Genomic DNA, 25,772 nt, shown 5'->3' on the forward strand with positions numbered 1-25,772 from the left:
ATAGGTACAGTGCATTGACACAAACAGCACTGTATGTCCCATAACACGTTTGATTCTATTGTCTTAAACTGTTATATTATTCAGGGGGGTACTATCCAGGCAGGACAATTTTTACACCTCTGCCTGGATTCTGCCTCCCTCAATATTCTGCATGGATTCCCAAAAAGTCCTAAAAATAGGTACGGTGCATTGACATCGATGGCCATGGCATCCCCCACCGTAGCATCGCACGTCACACACCACAACACTATTTTGCAGGACCCATCCACACACATTACCCGCAATACATTTTTAAAACCAGGCCAACTGGTTCCCAGAATTAGTGGATGGGTGAGGCGGGAATTAACCGCAGCCTCGACTATATGCCTTTATCCCCTGAATCGTATCTCAATGGTAACCACTGGATACTTGTGAATGTCCCCATGCACACACCTCACCCATTTATTTCCGATCCAACGCACCGACTTGCACCAAGCGTTGGTGGATAGAGGTTTGAGAACAACCTGTATCCACAAAAGCTTGATGTGTATCCCCTTTTACTCTTACCGGTATCCAATATGCCCCTTGCCCGATCGGGGGTGGCCTGTGGAGCATTGGGGTTCTGGACCGGTGTCCCCACCTCATCACCGGACACTGATCCTGACTGTGTCCAGTTTCCCCACAGCTCCAACAGACCAGCCCAGGCCTTACTTCCACACACGTGGGGGTGGTCTCACCAACCTGGGTGGAATAGCGGAGGGAGACAGGGGGAGTAGGAGGGGCAGACAAGGGCAGGGGTCAATAGGACCGGGAATGGGGTTTGGGTGGGGCTCCTCCACACTTCAGAGAAGCCGGAACTGGGAGGGACTGGGAGGGATGGAGTGGGGGGGCGACAACATGAGACACAGGGTTTGGAGAGAGAGCAGAAAGAGAAGAGGGAAAACAAAAAAACTTGATCGCTGCCTCCTGGAAATGCCGCCATGTAGTCATCTCCTCCAGTGATGCCAGGCGGTAGCATCCCTCATGGAAGCTAAATCACATATAGTTAAGTTTAGAACTAAAGCACATAACTGATAATCAGAAGGTCGCTGGTTCGATCCCCACGGCCACCACCATTGTGTCCTTGAGCAAGGCACTTAACTCCAGGTTGCTCCTGGGGAGATTGTCCCTGTAATAAGTGCATTGTAAGTCACTTTGGATAAAAGCGTCTGCCAAATACATAAATGTAAATGTAAATGTAAAGCCACCATTAAACCTAGAAAAGGCCATGTGCTTAAGGTTTTATCAACGCCCTTCAGGGCCCTTATTAGGGTTGGGCTACCGACTATAATCAACACAGCTACCAAATAAAATGCATTTGAACTGCCCCTTTAAAAGTCATAAGCACTCCCATAAAAAAAAAAAAAAAAATACTTTACCAACCATGTTGTGAGAGGGTTAATAAACCATGTGTTCATATGGTTCATAGAGATCCTAGACTACATTTGTTTCCATCTGGCATCCGCCATGTGGGACTATTCATATATACTTAAATGTGACTTATGATTCATCGGCCTGTGTACTTTGACTCTTCATGAACATCTCTATTTAGTGTTATAACTCTGGGGGTGTGATGTCACGTAGTTCGGCATGATGGGATATCATTCCCCATGCTTACAGCAATGTCGAGTGAACTGAATCGAAAGGGAATGCCTCCGGTTACACATGTAACCTCTGTTCCCTAAAATGAAGGGAACGAGGCCATGCAAAAGCTGGCCGTACTACTACTTCAGAGTTTCATAATACAGCAGGGCTCAGACACCACTGCCAATCAGAGGACTGGCATGATTGTATAAGGGTTTCAGCAAGGTCATGTAGAAGGACACTCCCCATAGTGCTTACAGCAATGTCTCGTTCCCTTCATCTCAGGGTTAGATGTGTCTCTAGGTTACATGTGTACAGTAACACATGTAGACGTTTTGCTGCTTAGGAAAGCCCCATTCTTATAGTGCTGCTGTCACTTTAAGAGATGATGTAATGTGTTAAGTTTGTTTTAGCTCTCCAGCTGATCAGCCCGAAGAAGCGCTGCTTGGTGCAGGAGACTCTCTCGGAGGATGGAGTTTTTCATAGGAAACCCCTTTTCTACACATGTGGGTCAACTTATAGGTGAGTATCACACTGTACGCGTTTAATGAATCAAACGAACACGTTACCGCGAGCTTCAATTCAGCACACTAGAACTTGAAGTATACTTGAACTTGATGTTTTGGATACGACTGCGTAATATTTACATCGATGTGAACAAACCTGCCTTTATATTTGTGGACGTATTTATTTACGAGACAAACGTGAACACGACGTATACATCATTTAATCAATAATGACAGCAAAGGAGACGATTAAATTGGATTGACACCTCATTCGTGCAATCCAAAATCGAAGGCGGGCTCAAAGGCTCCTTACCGTACTCATGATTGGAGTAAGTGCGTGTCAATCAAATGCTATCTACAAATAGTAATAAAGGAAGGCGGGACCAGGGGTTTGTTAGGAAGTTATGTACCTTAATAACGAATATAGCTACTTTATATGTACTTAGAATTTAACAAATGTACCTTTATATTTATGGCTAATTTACTTAGAGGATTAATATGAACCTGTATACATAATTTGATCAAATATGATGGCAAAGGCGCGATTAAATTTGAGTGACAGCTCGTTCGTTCAATCAAATGTCGAAGGCGGGCTCAAATTCCCTTACCGTACTCATGATTGGAGTACATGCTTGTCAATCAATCGCTATTCCTCAAATAGTAATAAAGGAAGGCGGGACAAGGGGTTTGTTAGGAAGTTGCAGGTCTTCCTAATAACGTTTTTTTTTTTTTTTTGCTTATTCAGAAAAGGACTATTTAAACTAGATAACTGAAACGGTTACGTTAGCCCAGTAAAACTCATTCCAGAACAAACTTGTTTTCGCTCAGAAACGCAATATTGATGGAATTTTCCATCGCTTTCAAGTGGCGTCTTCTTTATGTTTTCTTAATAGTGTTATTGCAACTATAATCTCATCTAAATAGGCCGCACGCAGCAATTAGGGAGGGAGTGGGACTGCTCCAGCTAAACACCCTGATAATGACAAACATCTAAAATAATTTACACAATGTTTCTGCTCATTCCAGATTGCTATCCCTTAAGTTTTATTTAGCCTGAATAAACTTAAAGGACTAGTTCTGTCATTATTTACTCACCTACATGTCGCTCACCTACCTGCGGTTGTTTTTTGTCTGTGGAATACTAAAGGAGATTTATGTGTGAACTATTCCTTTATATAAAAATAAGTTATTAGTCACATTTTACAATGACACAGGCAGTGTAATGATGGAACTTGCCCTTTTATACTGTTGAAAAGCCTGTTTTCCCTGTCCAGATGCTGAGCATTGTAAGCTAAACAGCAAGTCATGAAAAAGTCAGTCATGTAAATCACAGCGAGTCTTAACATGTGTATCAAAGCTGTTACAAATGTGGATGGGATTTCTGTAATCCATCATAAGTTACTGCAATTCTAAGAATTATTTGAAGTTGTTCTGGGCTCTTGATAACAACAAGGTGTTATTATTAATATTATGTCAACATAAGTTCAGTGCTTGTAACGCAACGTTATTGTTGTGGAGACATAAACCACTGCGCTGATGGGTAAGATAGCAATAATGCCAGTCGAATCAGTGCTTTTGTTTGTACACTATGTGCATGTGACTGTATGTTGTTTGAATACCAAAAGTAAGATCATTGTAAATTAATGATGTGTTTGCAAATGATTATGGTGACAAGGAACTGTACTTGTTTATTGCTCGCACTTTTGACATTTAATCATTTGCAAATTGGAATTTCACTAGATAAACAACCACGAGCCCGCTGTGGGAAAGGCGCTAAATTTTTAAAATGTGTTGTGGCAGCAGGGGCGTGGTCAAGCGCCCGTCCATAGAGAGAGTCTGGGTCCAGAAAGTTATTATTGTGAAGCTGGAGAATTAATGTTGTGAAGCTGTAAGCACTGAAGTGTGTTCATTAAAAATCCTTACCTGTGAGTGGAGCAACCTGCCTGTAATTGTGTTTTTAACATTTTGAGTAAATGACAGATCATTGTGAAAATGTTCCCAGGTGTGCTGAGTGACTCCAGTCAGGCTTCCTAAGCAATCAATTGGCCCGGTTGCTAGGGTGGAGAGTCACATTGGGTTAAACACTTCGTGGTCGCAAAATGTGGTTCGCTCTCGGTGGGGCGTGTGGTGAGTTGAGCGTGGATGCCGCGGAGAATAGCATGAGCCTCCACATGCGCTAGGTCTCCGCGGTAATGCGCTCAATAAGCCATGCGATAAGATTGACAGTCTCACACGCAGAGGAAACTGATATTCATCATCCGCCACCCAGATTGAGTCACTACGCCACCACGAGGACGTAGAGCGCATTGGGAATTAGGCATTTCAAATTGGGGAGAAAAGGAGAGAAAATAAATGTGTGAACATGTATCAGAAATTATGGCTTTTACTAGTTAAAGTTAAAAAAATTTATATCTATAATTTTTAAGGAAATTCCACGAGTAATTACATTTAATTTTATTAATTTTTTATATCAAGAATGAACATTTTTACTTGTGCAAACCTAATCTCTTGAATAAAATCATTAGCATTTTCACTAGCAGTAATTACATTGCTGATTTTATGTATTAATGTTTTAACTAGTGAAAATTGAATTTTGAAATTTATAGATATCTATTATTCATATCCTGCACATAATTAAATGTCAAAAAAGGCTTCTGATACTTCTAAGCTTGCCACAGTGGTTCATAGAGCTACATGAATATCTGCCCAACCTACAGGCCATATAGAGGTTTGCCTATGGCCGGCATTGATATGGGGGCCCCCAAATAGTGCATTTCTATGAACAACATGGAAAAACAACATATTAATTCTAAGATTAACTGAAAAGGGGGGTGGGTGCTTTGAATCTGAACTTTTCAGAGATGACCATCACTTCTGCATTTATGTTACATAAAATAACAAAATAAGGCATAAATCATTCGCATTGAAAATTAGTGCCCCCCCCCCCAGAGGTAATGCGGTTGAAATATTTATTTCAAAGTAAAAGTTCTTCACATAGCAAATCAATGGAGAAGTCATATATGAAATGAAAGCTCTCATTCTCAAGAATATGTCAGTACAGTTAATTTTGTTCCCCTAATACCACAGTTCAAAAGACTTTCAAAATAATCACAAAAAATATATATGATTTCTGTAAGTCATCAAATACAAATGTCACTTTTATGCTCTGACAACTGCTGCTGTAAGCTACAAACGTTATATCTGCTTTAACTTTAGGAAGTTCTCTAAAAATATGGTTTACTTGTCTGTGAGCTTGTGAATAATGTTATTGTTATGTCTTAAATGTCCAGAACAAAATTTACCATCCAGATGGAAAAGCATGCTAAACAATTCATCAGAAAATATGTTTTTGACTATTGATGATAAAATATTTTATCTCTGCTTTCTAATGACACAAATATTGAGCTTCTAGTCCACTCAGAGGCTACGAAATTCAATGAAACAACAAGGGTGGTTCTTGAACTGAAAATTAGACTGAAAGTCTATGGACGAGCACATCTGTGAGGGCCAAAATGTGTTACATTTCAGATCTGTATATTGTGATGGAATGTGATTTGTTTTGCAATTAGCCCTGAATATCTTTATTAGCCTATTTGTTTTGGGGTAGATCTATGAATAAGCAAAGATTTGAATGTCATCGCCATTATTTTCAACCAGTGTCATTGCATTCTTGGATAAAATAGCCCTTTTTGTGTGTCTGATTGTTGTTTGGTGTCTCGCTCAGAACATGCCACCAGTTCTTCTCTCCCATCAGAAGACTGGGGCCTCAACATGGAGATCTGTGACATAGTCAACGAAACAGAGGATGGGTATGTATGCCGAGGGCAGATGTGTGTTTATACAGCCATGGCAATCAAATGTATTGCATTATTGCATTAGATAACAAAATATTCAACGATCTGGCATCTACAAACTATTTAATTTGCCTACTTTTACTCAACCATTAACAAGGTAATTTTAGTGAATATATATATGAACATGTTCCACTAACATTTGACAACCAGAAAGTGTTCAAATTCTACTTTTTGCCTAATGCAATATGGCATTCAATACATTTAAGTGTAGATTAAGTGTCCGAATACTATTTTGGGGATACTGTGAATCTAAATATCTATTTATGCCACTTTTGATTTCATTTTGAGCTTCTAGTTTGTATAACATTTCAACTTTTTTGTTGCTATTCTGTTTTGTAGGCCTAAAGATGCAATAAGAGCAATAAAGAAGAGGATTTTGGGAAACAGGAATTTTAAAGAGGTTATGCTAGCATTGAGTGTAAGTCAACATCACCAATGCCATATGGTAACGGTATTCAAAGCGCTTTACACTGCATCTCATTCACCCATTCACGCACCAATGGTGGCAGAGTTGCTATGTAAGGTGCTAGCCTGCCATTGGGAGTAACTTGGGGTTCAGTGTCTTGCCCAAGGACACTTCGGTATGTGGAGTCGTGTGGGCTGGGAATCGACCCACCAACCCTGCAATTAGTGGCTGACCCGCTCTACCAACTGAGCCACAGCCGCCCCATATATAATACAATACTTATCCTATCCAAGTTTAATTTTTAGAGACAACTATAAGTGAGACATTCGCAGGTTAATTTCCACAACAGTGTAAAGACAATCAAAACATTGCTCTATTTGTTTGAGCATCCCGACCTGTCTGACACAGCAACATTAGCTCAACCAGTGGTGTGCATTTGGGGCAGGACTATCTAGGCTTTGAAGTATTATTTACATGTATTATTATATTTACTTTGGTTTTGCTGCAGGTACTGGAGGCCTGCGTTAAGAACTGCGGCCACAAATTTCACATCTACATCTCCACCAGAGACTTTGTGGAAAACGTTTTAGTCCAGACCCTCCTGCCTAAAAACAATCCTCCAATGATTCTTCAGGACAGAGTGCTGAGCATGATACAGGTCCAAAAAACAAATAAGTCTTGTTCAGGTCAACTGGTGCTCAGAATAAATGTATTTTATGTGGTTTATATTTTTGCCTGTATGCTGATGTGTGGAGTATTCAGACAAAGCACAGGGTGTGTCTGTCATCTAATCCTATCTTGTGCTCTCACTAGGCGTGGTCTGATGCCTTTCGTAGCTGTCCAGATCTGACGGGTGTTGTGACCGTGTATGAGGATCTCAGGAGAAAAGGAGTGGAGTTTCCCATGACAGAACTGAATGGATATTCCCCTATTCACACTCCCGAAAGGGTACTTGTGCACGTTCAAATACACATTAACCAATGTTGCATTCATTGTTTTTAGAGCAATATACTGCAACAGTGTTCCAATGTTTCATTCATTGTTTTTAGAACAATAGACTGCAACAGTGTTCCAATGTTTCATTCATTGTTTTTAGAACAATAGACTGCAACAGTGTTCCAATGCAACAGTGTTTCAATGTTTCATTCATTGTTTTTAGAACAATAGACTGCAACAGTGTTCCAATGTTTCATACATTGTTTTTAGAACAATAGACTGCAACAGTGTTCCAATGCAACAGTGTTTCAATGTTTCATTCATTGTTTTTAGAACAATAGACTGCAACAGTGTTCCAATGGAACAGTGTTCCAATGTTTCATTCATTGTTTTTAGAGCAATAGACTGCAACAGTGTTCCAATGCAACAGTGTTCCAATGTTTCATTCATTGTTTTTAGAGCAATAGACTGCAACAGTGTTCCAATGCAACAGTGTTCCAATGTTTCATTCATTGTTTTTAGAGCAATAGACTGCAAAAGTGTTCCAATGCAACAGTGTTTCAATGTTTCATTCATTGTTTTTAGAACAATAGACTGCAACAGTGTTCCAATGGAACAGTGTTCCAATGTTTCATTCATTGTTTTTAGAGCAATAGACTGCAACAGTGTTCCAATGTTTCATTCATTGTTTTTAGAGCAATAGACTGCAACAGTGTTCCAATGCAACAGTGTTCCAATGTTTCATTCATTGTTCTTAGAGCAATAGACTGCAACAGTGTTCCAATGCAACAGTGTTCCAATGTTTCATTCATTGTTTTTAGAGCAATAGACTGCAACAGTGTTCCAATGCAACAGTGTTCCAATGTTTCATTCATTGTTTTAGAGCAATAGACTGCAATAGTGTTCCAATGCAACAGTGTTCCAATGTTTCATTCATTGTTTTTAGAGCAATAGACTGCAACAGTCTAGTTCCGGCTGAAAAATCCCATTCTGTTTCTCCATAGGCAAATTTAGTTTTAACAATAACTTATAAAACTTTAAAGACAGATCTACAGTGAGCTCCGAGGTTGTTAATTGATAGTATATGCTTCTGTTGAAGCCATCAGTCTGAGTCATTTCAAACAATTGTGTTTAATAGTGTAATTTCTGGTGAAGAACTACACTACCCATGATCCTCAAAGAGAAGATCAACAAACCGCAGAAAAAGATCTCTGTAGTGACCGCCCACTTACATGACGCATTGCAATTAATGCAATCAAGTTGGTCTCCATACGCTCCCCATCTCAAACAACTTTAAATCAATAGTTTTATATTTTTCTATCGTTTGTAATTTGATTACGTCATTCACAATGCTTTGTGGGATTGTAGCTCATTCTCTCATGAAAGATATTAAGTACAAAGTCTTGTCTCCTTTGTCTTTTTGTCCAGTTTTCAAATACTTTTTTGCTTCAAGTCATATTTAAATTGACCTCAGATTTGGTTGTTTTGGTTCATGACTTATTACTCTTTTGTGAAGGGTTCATTGTGAAAAAAATGAAAGGGGAAAATCCATCCAAAACAAAATAGCTGAAAAAGTGGGCGGGCACTGTTGCGCTCTTTCGAGTAATTGTGTCAATGTTCACCTTTTAAAAACATTTATGAATGACAGTAAAGACTATCACAAAAATGTAACATCGTGACCATTATTTCAACCAAAATACCACGAATACTACAATTATTGTATCTACTGTAAAACAATAATAAGTAAAAATGGATAACCTTCAGATAACAGTCGCGGCTAATACCACAACTGATCACAGTTTTATTGTTGTAACAACTAAACTTTTACATTTGCTAAAGAAAACATGAGTGGTGTGCATGCCTGTGTAAATTTGCTGCCACAATGCTAGCGTGTTCTGGATGGTTTCTAGGTAGTTGCTTACAGGCCCAAATAGGGTTTCATCACTTCTTGTTAAGCAATTACAGGATGCTTGTGCATTTTGTGCGCTTCAGTATGGGACATTGGTCCACATAGACCCAAGTCGAAAGAGCCCAGCCCTAAGTCTTCTGATCCCTAGCTACAGTATAGCTCGATTTTATTGGCTGGCAGGTAACCATCATAAATCTGATCGCTTAGAAATGTATGCATGTAAAAATCGGAACAGTAGGTTTTAGGCGCAGTCACATAAACCTTTGCACGGCGAAATACCGTGGGCTAAGATGGTGAGGGGGGGATGCTGAGCGTGTGTGAAATCACCCAAAATATAACCGCCAAGCAGCCTCTTTTTGTTGCTGCTCTTCATTCTCTGGCAGAGTGAAGTTGAAAAGAAACTCACGGTTAAAATTATATCCTTGTCATTGTCCGAAAGTTCACCGCAAAGTTTACCAAACTTGAACTCCACGCAAAATCCACAAGGGAGAAAATTATTAGCCACTGGATGTCCATTACCCGAACTTCATGATAAGCACTGATGACTGTATTTTGCATGCAATATTTTGCCACGCAAAGGTATGTGTGACCGCGCCTTTATCTTTTCTGCTATAATCAGTCTGTGCTTACTGAAATTCGAAACACTGCCCCCAGTGGCCAAAGTGGAAAGTGTTGTTGGGCTTATGGGTACACTTGAGCTCAATTTTCAGGTGTAATGTCCACGGAGGGGTGCCAAAAGCGAGTTTTTCAGCTGTACAGGCAGTAATACTTTAAACAGCAAACCTAAATCTATCCATCAATGGTGTAAAAATGGAATGTTAGAGAGAAAAACGCAACATCAATTACTTCGAGGTGCCAATGCGGGATCCGAACATGGGTCTTCGACGCGTCTGACGCAGTACTCTTTCAGCCGTGCCACAGGGGACGGTAAACACTCCGGAGCCGATGCAGAAATGTCTGATAGGAGATGGCACTATTCAAAGAGTCAGCATAACGTTACCAATCATAGAGTATTAGATCTCTCGGAAACAACATGCCGACTTCCCGTGTGATCATGTTGATAAAGTACGTTCAATACATTCCCGGACATACTTCATCTTGGAACATGGGCATTGTTTTGTGATCCAAATATAAGACTTGGTAACAACAACCGAAAAATGTATGTACTCAAACAAGCACAATTTAAGCACAAGGAACAACTTTCTTGAGCCATCTAGTTTCCAGTTGATTTGCACCTACTCTTTTATGAATACTGAGGATTCAGACACCCTACTTCACTGGCATACTGTGTTTGGCATACTATTTAGTAGGGAAGTATGCATATTTGGACCCAGCCTTATTGTTGACGGTTGGTTTAAATCCCTAACTCTAACTATGAGTACCGGTAATAATAATAGTGGTTCTTGCAAGGGCAACCACTAATAAATGTAGTAACTATGGTATTTTGGTGGCATACCAAACTATCTTTATAGATCCTCTCAAGAGTGCTTGTATGAAATATGATTTATGTCTTTGTCCCCTGCTTTGGTTTTATTTATTAATTTATGAATGTTTGACTCCAACAGAGCGTTGACACCATGTCTCCGGTAACAGCACATGCAGAACAGCACCCAGTCAAAGCCTCACAACCACAGAATACAGAGACTCCCCTCACATTGTCACCTCAACAGGTAAAACACAAGTAGTACTGCAGACTAAAGGGTGTGTAGGGCTGTAACATTTTGGATTTAAGGAATGAACAACTTGCCTTTGGCTAACCTGACTAAAACAAGAGAAACCAGTCAGAGATGTATTGCATAGTTGTAGACAAACAACAAAAATGTCAAAGTTTTGATTAGTAGAACATACTTCCATTTGTGTCATTTTATAATTTTGATGACTTCACTATTATTCTTAAATGTGGAAAATGGCACAAATATAGAACGAGTAGGTGTGACCAAATTTTGACTAATAGTTTAGGTCTGAGAAGTGGTATTTACCATTTATTGTTGATTTGGTACTTATGGATTCAACAAGTGGCTGTGTTTCAGAGTAAGCAGTTGAAGGCCGAAATGGAGGTGGTACGAACTAATCTTTCTGTGATGTCAGAAATGATGTCACAGATGGAACCCGGAAGCATTCAGCATTCCGACACAGAACTGCTGCAGGTTGGAATCGCACAAACACACTCTATCTTTCTCCAGAATGTACACCCATTTTTGTTTTTAAAGAGACAGTTGACCCAAAAATGAAAATCCTGTCATCATTTTCTCACCCTCATGCTGTTCCAAACCCATTTGACTTTCCTTTTCCACGGAACACAAAAGTAGAGTATTCGCTTGTATTTAGGGCTGTCAAACAATTACAATTTTAAATCAAATAAATTGCATGATGTGCTGACTAATTAGAATTAATCGCAGTTAATCCCATATCAATATTTACTGAGAAATGCCCCCAAATAAAGGTCATTTAGATTAGAATGTTTCAAATAAAAATAATATATGTAATAAATATTATAATTCAGAATTCAAATGCAATGTATATACTGTATATATTAGTGCTGTTAATCAATAAAAAAGTTTAATTGCGATTGATCACATAATATTTGTAGTTAATCGCAGATTTTGTAAGTGTCGAAATTTGACACCGTATGTACTCCTTTTCCTGTCAAAATGCATTTATTTCAATCTTAGGGAAGAAAACAAAACAATATGTAACAATATAATACTTTATTAACATTTTCCAAACAAAGCTTTATACAGTATTAAGATAGAAATGCACTAAAATTCAAGTAACATTAAACATTTCCAAAAGTCTAAGTGGGAGATGGAATAGGCTGAAAAATACTTTCAGTATTCAGTAAAGTCCCACCTGGGCTTGTTTTGTATATCTAACAGTGTTAGAGGTCCTTTTTCCATCATTTTATCACTGACAGGAGAGCACGATTGTGTATGTGTGTTGTGAAGTGTGTTCGTCAGTGTAATGTGATATAAGATAATCACATGCATTAACTCGTTAATACTTACAGCTCTAATTATAACAGTATGTATATTGTGGCAACAAAAAGTGGCTTTAGAGTCAAAATATTGTTTGTTATTGAACATAAACCATTTATTGGCCTACTTCCATCTGCTGTATTTTTTATTGTTGGTCTATGTACTCATGCATCGGTCTTTGGTTGTGTCACATCTCACTACTTCTCAGAGCCTCTAGTCATATTTATTTGGATGATATGTATATAAACATAGATTGAAACGTTGAAAAACACATCTCAAGATCCCTGCATTCTTTTGTGCTTGGTCCAGCTATCTTTGAGCGAAAAAGCATGTCTGTTAAGGCTCTGCTGGCTGTTACTCTCATTGGCTTGATGAAGCATGTTGCCTGTTGACCGCCCTCTACTGCATCAAGGTGGTAGTTCAAGCTTGAATTGCACTGATGGTTGGACCATTCCCTTATTACAGAAGTTATTTGCAGGTCGTAGGCATGATTAATTGTGTTCATGTTTTTATATCATTAATGAAAGTGCATGGTGACTGAGGTTAATATTCTGCCATACATCTACTTTTGTGTTCAGCCTAAGAAAGGAAGTCATGCAGGTTTGGAACAGAGTAAATGATGACAGAATTTTCATTTTTGGGTGAATAATCCCTGTCCTTTTTTCTCTCTACTCCCCTTCACTCTTCTGGCCAGTAGCACCTCTACTCCATGTGCAAAGATATGCAAGGCCGAATGGTGGACCTCATACCCAGGCTGACCGATGAAAAACTTACAGAGCAGTTACTGATGGTCAATGATGACATGAACAATACCTTTGAACAATATCACAGGTTAGAGGCAAAATCATCTCTTTTATGATGCAATGCCATGAAGTTATACATGTGTTGTGAGCGTCAGTTAATACTTTGTGTGTAAATGCTCATTTAATAAATGCACAAGGGAACCTACAAGGCATGCATGTCTTGCATGTGCATAATTGTGCACACTTTTTACCCCTTATTCACCATAACATAATATACCATACAGTGTAAATTATATTTTTAATAAGGTAAACAATAAATAAACAAACAATCATTTTTAAGGGGTCGTTTCATGCATTTTTTTATGGATAAAGACAAATATTAGGAAACATCAGATCTATGATAGGAGAGCTAATTTATAATAATGTCACAGAATTGAGATGTCAAACATCCTACATAAGATTAATTTACATACTTGTCTTACTAGTGTTACCCAACGTCTCTCTTGTTTAGATTTGAAGGACATCTGAACAGACAGAGCAATGCAGAATCTGTAAGAATGCATATATTTAATATTAAATGCACTATAATGATCAATGGTTGCTAGATTCATTTATAATGTATATTGTATGTGCATAACATTTCTTTGTTTTACTTCAGAGCCCAGTTTACTCAAACCTCATTGACTTGGGTGCTGCTTTGGAAACTCCAAACCAGTCTAAGGCAGCAAATACTGCTCATAGTGCAATTAGCCAATCAACAGTCAACACACTGTCCAATCAGATGGCAGGGTTGGGTAAGTGTCACTTTTCCTTATTATTTTTTTTATTATTTCTGCTCATGTTTTATTCAAATATTAATATTCGTAGCTAATAATATTTAATTGTGATTTTATAATTTGCTACAGGCACAAAGGATGACTTCAAAGTTAATAAAAGCAGCTCATTGCAAAAAAGGTAATAGTCCTATAAAGGCAGCATATACTGAATGTGTCATTGTTAAAATTAATGGGAAATAGTAATAGTCATGTCAGAATGTGCCTTTAAAAACCCTCCCGTTCTCTTAAGCAACTGTACCCTTTTTATCCTTCGGGTCATTTTTGTCCCGTATTGAAAACCATTTCAAATGCATAACTTCTTGATTAGCCTCGTGCAACCCCGTGTCCACATGCGTGGATGTTGTATTTTGGCTTTGCCTAATGCATAATTTAAATGAATTTAAACCGACTTAATACTGTTCACAACACTCTAGACTGTCATTTAAGAGTTAAACTTCGGCCACACCGAGACATATTACACAACAAAATTAAGTTGATTTCCGTGAAGCACTTCTAGTGGTGCAGAGCAAACAAAAGTGTCTTTTGGTAAGAAACCTCTTTAAATATTTTAATTGAAACCTGTTTGGGTGTAAAGAGTAGCGTCTCTAATTTATTTGATATGCCGGTTTAAAACATTTATTCATTTTTTGCACAGAAGCGTACTGATAAACATGATGTCTACAAGGATTTTGGGACATTATTTGCTCAAAAGTAGAAAGAAAAAACATATTTTGATTAACTTTCAACATTAACACATCTGTGGGTCATTTCCCTTCATTTAAATTTATATTTTGTTATGTTTTATTTTATCACTGTACAATACGGTTCTATTCATTAACATTAGTAAATGCATTCCTATATATTCATTGTGCATTTTCACTTCGAGAATCAATGGGTTCATCTAAAAGCTGAAAAATGTTGCTTTCAGGTGCTTTAAATGGAGTTAAGATGAAAATAAGGTGCATTTAGAACTGTTCTGAGACCAGCACACTGGTGGTTAAGTCATTCACTGCATAGGGAGCAAGGGGACGTCTTTTAGCTTTCTATGCAGCTAAGTGCATTCCATTCACTCCTAAAATCCATCCCAAAGTTCAGTTTCAGGCTGCAGATGATGTTTGGATGACTCAACATGTTTGACAGACATGGGACAATGGTTATCAGTACTTAGATTCATAAATGCTGTACAGTGTACAATTTTATTTTAACATGGTTGGCAGTGATTGGATGATGCTGACCATTACTTTGAATCAGAATTAATTATGCAAATTTCTTGTGTAATGTCTGTAACATCTCAAAAACATGAATAACCAACAGTCCTAGAAACGTAAACAAATCAGACTTTCTATTATTTTACATTTCACAACTTGGTCCCGCTGTCCACATATATTGCCATCAACTTTTGTTCAAGTTTTTGCATGTTTATTTGGTGCTACTAGTTACAAATCAAAAGGGGAAAATTAAAATGCACAAAGCAGTCACACTCAGGTCTCAGGAGGTTAGTGTATAACGGCAATAAAGAACCCCCTTAATGATAATCGGTTTAATTGAGGTCTGAAAGTGTTAAATGATAGGGGAAAAAGGATTAGAAATTAGTCAATTGGTCCATTAGTCAAAACAGGCCCACTTTACACATCCATTGCAACAAATCCAATCCTTCCCAGTATTGTTAAACAATTTGTTGCAGTGAGGTTTAGGAAGGTGCTGAAATAGTTCTTTTGGGAGGCCTTTAGCCCCATTGTACCCTATAAAACCATGTTAGTAAACTTGTTTCCCAACATATTGCCTGTTAAACTGTACAAATACTCTCTCTTTGTGTGTGGACATGTGCATGTGTGCACATACCCCGTTTGAGAGGAAAGTATGCAATTTGTGGGAAAGATGCAGTACCCAGTAGAACAGTTGGGGGAGCTAGAGAACAGAATGGGGCTAACAGCGAAATTGGAGAAAATTTTAAACATTTTAAGGTCATATTAACTATGAAGATAAGATGTTCAAACAACGTTTTAACATCCAGAAAGTCCGAAGTTGAAAGGTCACAACTGGTTCTTCCCACACGGGTCAAAATAGACCAGTAAAGACAATGGAAGGAGCAATTTGTTTGAATTGTTATTACAGTTCTATACAAAAATATATGTTCTTTTTCATTGTATTTGTTTTTATGGTCTTGACAAAGTCACATCATTTGGTTCCATTACCAAAATCTATGCAGTATTTATAATGTGCTCTTTACCTGTCCCGTCTCACAAATTACCCTTAGACAATAGAAGGGCTAATAACGTTTACATTTACATTTATGCATTTGGCAGACGCTTTTACCCAAAGTGACTTACAGTGCACTTATTACAGGGACAATCCCCCCCGGAGCAATCTGGAGTTAAGTGCCTTGCTCAAGGACACAATGGTGGTGACTGTGGGGTTAACTTCTGATTAACAGTTATGTGCTTTAGCCCACTACGCCACCACCACTCCAGTAAATAACGTTTTTGTGTGATTTGTTGACAGTCCAGAAAACTCTTCCGCACTGGCTGCTACACAAAGAAAGCGACAGGAAATTGGAGCGGTAAGCATTTCTGAATAATTGAATCCTAAAAGAAGGATATCATGTTTGAAATAGAGCTTGCTAATGACATCTCTTTGTATTTTGAGACAGCGACATCCATTATGTGTGTATGTCCTTTGGAACAGCATTTAGTATGTGTTTGTACATGTGTTAAATATTTATAAAGGTTGTCTGTCTATGTTAAGGATGAAACTGTAGACTCCACCTCCCTCAGCAGCTCACCTCAGTTTCTTTGGATGGTTGAAAAGGGAATGGTGGGTCTGAATGGCTGATGAGATAGTTTGCATTTTGACGTGCCATTGGTTGAGTTTATGACTTTTCAAATCTGCGTTTTTGTTTCCATCAGATTGTGAACCATTTTGTATTCCTTGGTGAATGCTGTGTCATTCCTCTTTCTTTATGTTGCTCTGTTGCCTGCATGTTTTGAGGAGCTTTACTGAATGTTCTTTGGGACGGTTTGGTGTTTATGTTAGTGGTTCTCAGCTGGTTTAGTTTCAGGACCCAGATTTTGCATTGGATTTTACATCAATTGGCAACCCAACACTGAACCACAATTGTGATTGTAGTGATTGTGTCAATCTAATGTTAACTGTAAAAAAACAGTCAAACATTGAAAAGCATCACTATTATATTAAATAAAAAGAATTACATTTATAAATACATTAAAATATAATCTCTTTAGGTAATAATTCACTGCACAGGAAACATTGTGGCTGGTACGAACTATGTTTAAACTCTGTTTAATGTAGTCTGGGTCGTATTTATACCTTGCCCTCGAATCTTTGAAAATCCTCAGACCATAAACAAAGATGTGCATGTCAAGCAACCTGTCCATGTTGCCATCTACTTAATATAGCTGGATTCTACCAAGTGACATTTAATTTGCGCCAAAAAACGAACAGCAAAATGCCTCCCTTTTAAAAGTTACTACAGGCAAGAATAAGTATGTGAACCCTTTGGAATTAGCTGGTTTCTTCATTAATTGGTCATAAAATGTGATCTCATCTTCATCAAAGTCACCAGTATAGACAAACACAATGTGCTTAAGCTAACAACACACAAACACTTATAATCTTTCATGTCTTTATTGAACACATCCCATTAAACATTCACAGTGCTGTGAAAAATGTAAGTAAACCTCTAGGCTAATGACATCAACAAAAGTTAATTAGAGTCAGAGTTGGCAAACCGGGCATCCAGTTAATGAAACAAGTTTGGAGGTGTGATTAGAGCTACCTAGTCTTATTTTAAGCACTCAAAAAATTTGAGTTTGCTATTCACAAGAAGCATCTGCTGATGTGATCCATTCCTCACAAAAAAAAGAGATTTCAGAAGATCTATTATCAAGAATTGTTGCTTTTTATCTTGAAAAGCTCAGATATTCATCTGTCCACAGTTAGACAAATTGTCTATAAATGGAGATTATTTAGTACTGTGGCTACTCTCCCGTCCAGCTAAGATGACTCAAAGAGCACAACGCAGAACACTCAATGAGGTAAAAAGATCCCTATAGTGACAGCTAAAGACTTGAAGGAATCATTGAAACTGGTTAACATCCCTGTTCATGAGTCTACTATACTGAAAACATTAAACAGGCGTGGTGTCCATGGTACAACACCACAAAGGAAGCCACTGCTTTCCAACAAAAATATTGCTGTGACTCTCAAGTTTGGGTGGGTGTGTCAGGGTGACTCAGTGCCTTCTGAAACTTGTTTGGGTGTTCCACTACAGAACGGCTTTAAAAAAAAGAAAATCCTTAACTACATTGTGTTTGTCTGTACTTGTGGCTTTGATGAAGATGAGATCACATTTTTTGGAGTAGCCGAGTCACAGCCCAGATCTTAACCCAATAGAGATGCTGTGGATTGACCTCAAGAGACCCGTTCACACCAGACATCCTAAGAATATGGATGAGCTGAAGCAGTTCTGTAAGGAAGAATGGTCCAAAATTACTTCTGAATGTTGTGCGGATCTAATCCGCAGCTACTGGAAATGCTTGGTTGAGGTTATTATAGTAAGGAGGATAGACTAGATATTAAGGGTATGTTTAACGGGATGTGATCAATAAAGGCGTAAAAACTATTATAAGTGTTTGTGTGTTGTTAGCTTAAGCACATTGTCTTTGTCTGTTTGACTTTGATGAAGATGCGATCACATTTTATGACCAATTAATGCAGAAAACCAGCTAATTCCTAAGGGTTCATATACTTTTTTCTTTCTCCACTGTATTTATTTTGCTATGCATGATTACATACTCCGTTGCATTTATCTTTTTTATTTATTTTTTTAATTGATTTTTGAATGATTTTTGTGTTGTTATCCACCAGTTGAGAACCCCTGGTTTAGTTTTCTCAGGTCTGGATACTTACAGCCTTATTTTATGGAGCTACCTATTTTCAAACCTCAAGGCCTTTCTCTGATCTCATGAGTAATGACAAACTAACAGGTGGGGTTTGGAACTGGTAGTTGTGCTTCATTAAAAACATTGTAAGCTAACGTGTTTCTTCTGCTGTCAGATCCCAGTCGATCAGAGTGAAGTGATGGATGATATTGAGCAATGGCTTGACGTGGATGATGTGAGTGACTTAATAAAATGCAACTATGCAATAAAATCCCATTCATTTTTTTCATTTGGGAAATTGATTTTTAACAATAGAGTATTCTTTAATGGTTCCCACTTTATATTAGGCGTCTTTAACTACCACGTACTAACATTAAAATGAATGCAATACAATGCACTTATTGTGTAACTACATGTTGTTCTGCAAATTTCTCACAAGATTCACATTTTTTTCTACTGAGGTTGAGGTTGAATCAAATGCTTAAATATATAGTAGTTAAAGACACCTAATATAAATTGGGTTAATGTATTCAGAATTAAGTGAAGTGTAACAGTTGCATGTGGCTGATTTTTATAAAGTGGAAGCATTAGCATTTAATAAATGTGTTTGTTTGCTCTGACTTTGTGATGCAGGAAGATGACTCTGAGGGAGTGACAAGTGAAGGTACAAGAATTTTAGCCTCTTCAACTGTGGTGCATTTTTGGCTGCCAACTGCGATTTTCACACTCAAATTTAAAAGCTCACGATTTACACATACTGCGGACTAATAGCCAGTTAATAGCCCCCAATTAAAACAATTATCAAATTATTATCAAATTATTCATCAATAATATTATGTATCTTAATCTTAAAATGAATAGATATTATTATTAATAATATAAATTTTTTTTGTCTTTTGTAAGCCTGTAATTCCTGTAAATCTCCCTCCAACAAGTATTATTTTATTCCGCTAGATGGCAGCCAGTTTTAGAAAGTACTAGGAAGTACCTCTATCACCTACCCTCACAAAATGCGATCTGAAATGTAGGTGGCGCTCTGACGCATTTTAGCCCTCAAAGATGCACTCCGTAGACATTCAGTCTAATTTTCAGCTCATGCACCATCTCCATTGTTTTGTCCAATATTTTGGCCTCTGAGTGGACTAGAAATTAAATCTAAGTGTCATTAGAAAGCTCTGATCCCCCCCCTCCATTATATCATCAATAGTCAATAACATATATTTCCGATGATTTGTTTAGCATGCTTTTTGCTCTAAAATATAACATTAGATTATTTACACATGCAAGCTCACAGAAAAGTAAAAAAATGGCTCATTTTTAGAAAACCACGAAGGTAAGAACAGATATAAAGTTTTTAGCTATTTGGGGCTTACAGCAGCAGTGATCGGCACATAAAAGAGATGTCTGTATTGTATTTGTCTTACAGAAATCATATTTCACTATGTGACGTTTTCAGGCCTTATTTTGTTATTTTATGTAACATAAATGCAGAAGTGATTCTAAATTCAGATTCTAAGCTTTCAAACGACACCACATATGCCTGACTCGTGTATCTTTGGAATTAAACATTTTACGCGTAAACTTTTGTCACGACATGCCGCCCCCTTTTGGGCCCGCCAGAGGGTCCACTGAGCTGAAGAGGTCATTCAGTGATGGTTCAAAAGACAAATACATAGTTTTGCAGTAACTAAGCACTCTAAGATTACATTTGCACGTTTACTAAGCTTTTCTTCTGCACACAAGTGGCTAACTTACCAAAATCTGAGAGAGACAGCTACATCTGAAAATCTTAATCTCTCTCTCTCTCTCTCTATTCTAGAGTTTGACAAGTTTCTTGCAGAAAGAGCAAAAGCAGCTGATCGTCTTCCATCAGTAACGACATCTCCACATGACCCCAGCCGTTCTCAACCATAGTACTGTACTTTACTGTACATCTGTACTGGATTTACATCTCTAGAACAACTATTAACCTGTTAACATTGTCCAATATTGTATTTCGCACATATTTTCAGTTCACATCCATTTGTTCACTTTTCAGTTTGTTTATAGTATTTTTGGTTCATCCACGTTCGGTCTCTTTATCAAACTAATATTACACTAGTTCTGATTTTGCACATGTATCTTATGAAATGTGTTTTATAACTAGACACTAATTGCTGTGGTACTGAAAACACTTAAAATAATGGAGAATGTCCCTCATGGTGAAGAATGAAGAACGTATTATTGATCTTTATTAAAGATCTTGATTGGTGAGTTTAAAGGGATAGTTCACCCAAAAATGTTATTCTCTCATTATTTACTCACCCTCATGCCATCCCAGATGTGTATGACTTTCTTCTGCTGAACACAAATTAAGATTTTTAGAATGATATTTCAGCTCTGAAAAGAAATGTCCAGAAATGTGAAGCTCCAAAAAGCACATAAAGGCAGCATAAAATTACTCCAGTGGTTAAATCCATGTCTTCAGAAGTGATGTGATAGGTGTGGGTGAAAAACTATAAATCTCATTTTGTTTATGCTGTTTTGCATTATTTGTGCATATTGCCACCTACAGGGCAGGTTGAAGAATTTATTGTAAAAAAAAAAAAAGGACCTAAAAATATATCTGTTTCTCACCCACACTTATGTGGCTTCTGAAGATATAGATTTAACCACTGGATTCTTATGGATTTGTTTTATGCTGCCTTTATGTGCTTTTTGGACCTTCAAAATTCTGGTCACCATTCACTTGCATTGTATGGACCAACAGAGCTGAAATATTCTTCTAAAAATCTAAATTTGTGTTCTGCAGCAGAAGAAAAAAAGTCGTACACATCTGTGATGTCATCAGGGTGAGTAAATGAGAGAATTTTCATTTTTGGGTGAACTATCCCTTTAAAGCTGTTGTATTTATTTACACTAAATGTATTACAGTTTTGAATGAGGTGGTCTAACAGTGAGAAAAGTGTGAAATATAATGTTCTTAGGTTACGTATGTTGTGCAGGCTACTGACAGGAGTAATGTTTGTGTTTGTAATAATTGATTAAAAGCCCTTAACAGTTCATTTAAGGGGTTGTGTTACAGTAAAATAATGGTTATTTGGAAGTAATTGTATCCCTAATCACTTATTAGGGATACAATGCACAAAGTAAATAAGTAATGTATTATATAAGTTATTCTATTAAAATATATTTTCAGCAAAGGCCAGATGAGTGTTGAAGACATGAATGAAGCCCATTTGCATGTGTCGTCCTCTAGTGTAACACACATGCATCAACATGCATAAAAATGCTGCAACTATCATTTCTTTTATACCACACTCTGAGAGGTAAGTGTGCACTAACAGAAGTTCCCTATGGTTTACTGTGTGTGGTGGGGCAAGTGGCAAACTATTGGGCTACATTTCACAGGATACAAAAGTTACTTTTTTTAAGAAACGTCGAGCTGCCAACTGAATAGTTTACAGTATAAGTACTTTACAATAAAAATGAGTGAGACGATGAAATCGGAATGGTGCATTATGGATCACGTGACAAATGTAGATCTATTTTAAAAGCGTTTTCCAATGTTCCAAATTAATCCCTATATAAATTAACTATTTGCGGAAATCCCACTTAAAAATTACCTCCAAATTTCTTGCATGTTCAGGGAGTCAATCATACTGCTGATACATCCAGTCATCTATTTATCTGTCATTACACTCCAGTTTAAATTATTACAAATCTGATTTTCTTTTCAGGAAAGAGATCATTTGATGATATAGCCTTCTCCATGGGGTTTCAAACTGTGGGCCATGGAGGGTGTTAGGTAGAGGTATGACTCTGTCAGGTGGTAATGACTCAGGAAGACAGATCCAGGTTGATATGGGTTTACTTCAAGACTTAGGAATAAGGAAACAGCAATCAGCACGTGGCATACAGGTATTTCTCACTTTGGTTCCACTCTACACAATATGCACTTATATGTGTGTGTGTGTGTGTGTGTGTGGTTCTAAAATAAACAGAGAGAAGGACTAATTATTAACTGCACTAATATCATCATCACAAATTAGTACAGCAGTATACTAATAAACTAGGACATTGGAACAATATTCTCATAATAAAGTAATCAACGGTAGCCAATAAATGATTACAGTGTGAATAGTCACTTAACGCTAGACAAACATTACACAAATGATGTCTTCCACAAACAGTTATGATTAGCTTAGCATTAGTTGACCAGAGATTCGGCCAATTTTCTCCTAACACAACATGTTACGGCTGAAACAAGACTTGCAATGAACTTGAGTAAGGGCAGGCTGCCAGTTACTGGGCATAATGAGTGTCTCCAAATGAACTATATACATATTTGACTCATTGAGGGCCTTCTGTGCAGAGGGACCCACAAGGGGGTCGGCAAAACAATTCAGATAAAAGGTGTTAAAATGTTGACAGTTTAATACTATAGAATCAATTCCATGCCACATATATTTGCAAAAATATAAAGTATCACAAACGTAAAATAAAGTTTTGCAAACAAAAATAAAGAATTGCAAAATATAAATAAAATATAGCAAAAATCAAGATGTAATTAATTGCAAAAATCAATGACTGTTGTAAAATAATCTAAAGATCTTTTATCCTTTTTTATCTCTGCAACAGATTTTTAGGCAGCAATGATTTTGCCACACATCTTTTTCTTTGCAATGCCTACTAATTATTTTGCAATGCTCCTTTTAATCTGCATCACGTGTGAGCTCGTGATACCGTTTTGCCTTTGCGCTTCACTTTTCTCTGCGTTTCACTTTATGGCACTGTTTTGACGTGGGGGTGGAGTCAGGGGATTGGGGCGTGTACAACGGGCTCAGCGATGCCTCTCTGGAAGTTACGTCATTAGCTTGAGACACGGATCAAACATCATGGCTGAGCACAGGCATGCAGGTGGATCTCAGGTATATAAAGTTGATTGTTTAAGCGTTTGCTTCAGATAAAGAAGTTAGAGATCAGTTAAAGCGGTGGATTTATTAGCCATACTCGCTAACATAGCCAGCATCTGCAGTTTATTCTCTCTCAGTTAATTGGACTATTGATTAATTCTTAGGTTTATTTTATAGATTATAATTGTCTATACCATAGTATGTTGTCTTCTAAAAAAATGTAAACTCCATATTTAGATGTAACATTATCACTGTTAAAGGAGACAATAAATTGATTACAAATAAAAAGTTAAACGATCGTAACAAACATGCATGTGTTCTGTCTTTAAAAATAAAGTTTTGAAATATAAAATGTTCACATCCCCTATATTCTTAACCCTGCGTTATACAGCTATGTGGCATGGGGGGCGTGGTCGTGTGTCAGTCTGCGGGAGAGAGAGAGCGGTAAGGCTTGTCACCTGGTTTGTAATTATCTCTAACACCTGTGTCTTGTTGTAGTGATACGGAGAAAGACATTTAAAGGGACGCCAAGTGTCGAGAGGGAGAGAGTGGATCCAGAAAGCTCCACAGAGTGTGATATTGTTTTGTTTATGTTTACATTTCTACGGCGGTGACCGTCGTATGTTCGTGAAAGAAATTAAAGTGCTGATTTCAAACCTGCTTCGCTGTCTCCTGACTCCTCCATTGCTCAACGAACCTGTTTACAAGCTACTTAAGTTCTTACAATGCTCACAGTAAATGTACGTGTATATAGGTCATCTCGTGTAATGATTTGCCATGTCACATTTAGCAGAGAGAATATCTAGATGTCGTGACGAATCTTATTAGTGTTCTGACTCAAAGCTTCGGTCATATTCAGGCGGGTCAGCAGCAACAACAACAACAACAACAGCTTTCTCCTGCTGTTTCTCTGCCTCGAGTATACTCAGCAGGATATAACCAGGTTATCAGCACCTACTCTTAAGAATCAATCTGTTAAATTTGTTTTGCTTTTGCACAATTAACATTATAAGTGATGTTCTTTTATTGTTTGTAGATCGTTTCCTGGGATGCTTATTTGTTACGATCGTTTAACTTTTTATTTGTAATCTATTTATTGTCTCCTTTAACAGTGATAATGTAACATCTATTTATATATTTTTAAATATGGAGTTTACATTTTTTAGAAGACAACATACTATGGTATAGACAATTATAATCTATAAAATAAACATAAGAATCAATCAATAGTCCAATCAATTGAGAGAGAATAAACTGCAGATGCTGGCTATATTAGCGAGTATGGCTAATAAATCCACCGCTTTAACTGATCTCTAACTTCTTTATCTGAAGCAAACGCTGTTAAAGCACATTTAATGCTAATTAAATAAAAGGAAACATTTTTTTTTTATTGAACACCAAGAACAGAACAAAAAACAGAATGTACATCTACAATGGCATTGGTAAGTACAGGTAAATGAGTATTAAGCAAGGCACATATGTTAAAATAAAATAAATAAATTCAATGTATAAAATAAAAAATACAAATACAGAGGGGTCTCTTTATTCTTCTTTTAAGAGCTCAAGGTCTCTTATTATTCCAGCCAATTTCTGGGCCTTTTTACTTTACATACATTCCAACGCTGGAAAGAAATTACAAATCAATTCTCTTTTAAATACAGAAAAATAAGGTTTCGTCTTCATACATTTGGACTTATGAATGAAAAATGTGCCCAGTATCAACATTACATTAATAAGAAATTCATTTCTTTTCTCGTCCAACAGCACTCCAAACATAACATGTTTCCTAGCAAAAGTGGGCAGTGAGTGAATCTTTGATTCCAACCAATAAGACATATTTTCCCAAAAAGTATTTGAAGAAAAACGAGAAAAAAAGATGATCAGAACGTCTCTGTGAATTTGACAAAAAGTACAGGCATTTTCTCAAAATTAAACCGTTGTCTTAAAAATTCACTTGACACGGGTATACCCCATTGAATATTTTAAAATGAGTTTCCTTAAACAATCAACTTTATATACCCGAGATCCACCTGCATGCCTGTGCTCAGCCATGATGTTTGATCCGTGTCTCAAGCTAATGACGTAACTTCCAGAGAGGCATCTCTGAGCCCGTTGTACACGCCCCAATCCCCTGACTCCACCCCCACGTCAAAACAGTGCCATAAAGTGAAACGCAGAGAAAAGTGAAGCGCAAAGGCAAAACGGTATCACGAGCTCACACGTGATGCAG

General features: G+C 37.4%; 1 protein-coding gene across 2 annotated transcripts; it reads left to right on the plus strand.

The window, feature by feature from the left end:
• The first annotated feature begins 1,852 nt into the window (after nucleotides 1-1,852).
• On the plus strand, nucleotides 1,853-24,197 carry tom1 (target of myb1 membrane trafficking protein). 2 transcript variants are annotated; one of them, XM_052139842.1, is made up of 17 exons: nucleotides 1,853-2,124; nucleotides 5,833-5,917; nucleotides 6,302-6,380; nucleotides 6,877-7,026; nucleotides 7,182-7,316; nucleotides 10,779-10,883; nucleotides 11,244-11,360; nucleotides 12,886-13,019; nucleotides 13,443-13,482; nucleotides 13,590-13,725; nucleotides 13,837-13,885; nucleotides 16,249-16,306; nucleotides 16,492-16,560; nucleotides 18,823-18,882; nucleotides 19,281-19,311; nucleotides 20,467-22,547; nucleotides 24,041-24,197. In XM_052139842.1, the coding sequence occupies exons 1-16, from the start codon at nucleotides 2,073-2,075 to the stop codon at nucleotides 20,559-20,561; spliced, it is 1,395 nt and encodes a 464-aa protein (XP_051995802.1). In that variant the 5' UTR covers nucleotides 1,853-2,072; the 3' UTR covers nucleotides 20,562-22,547; nucleotides 24,041-24,197. The 2 variants fall into 2 exon arrangements, with proteins under 2 accessions (XP_051995802.1, XP_051995803.1); XM_052139843.1 differs by lacking the exon at nucleotides 16,492-16,560 and having other exon boundaries at nucleotides 1,854-2,124.
• The last annotated feature ends 1,575 nt before the right edge of the window (nucleotides 24,198-25,772 follow it).

Source organism: Xyrauchen texanus, chromosome 12, assembly GCF_025860055.1.
Source record: "Xyrauchen texanus isolate HMW12.3.18 chromosome 12, RBS_HiC_50CHRs, whole genome shotgun sequence".
In the NCBI taxonomy this organism is placed as follows: Eukaryota; Metazoa; Chordata; class Actinopteri; order Cypriniformes; family Catostomidae; genus Xyrauchen; species Xyrauchen texanus.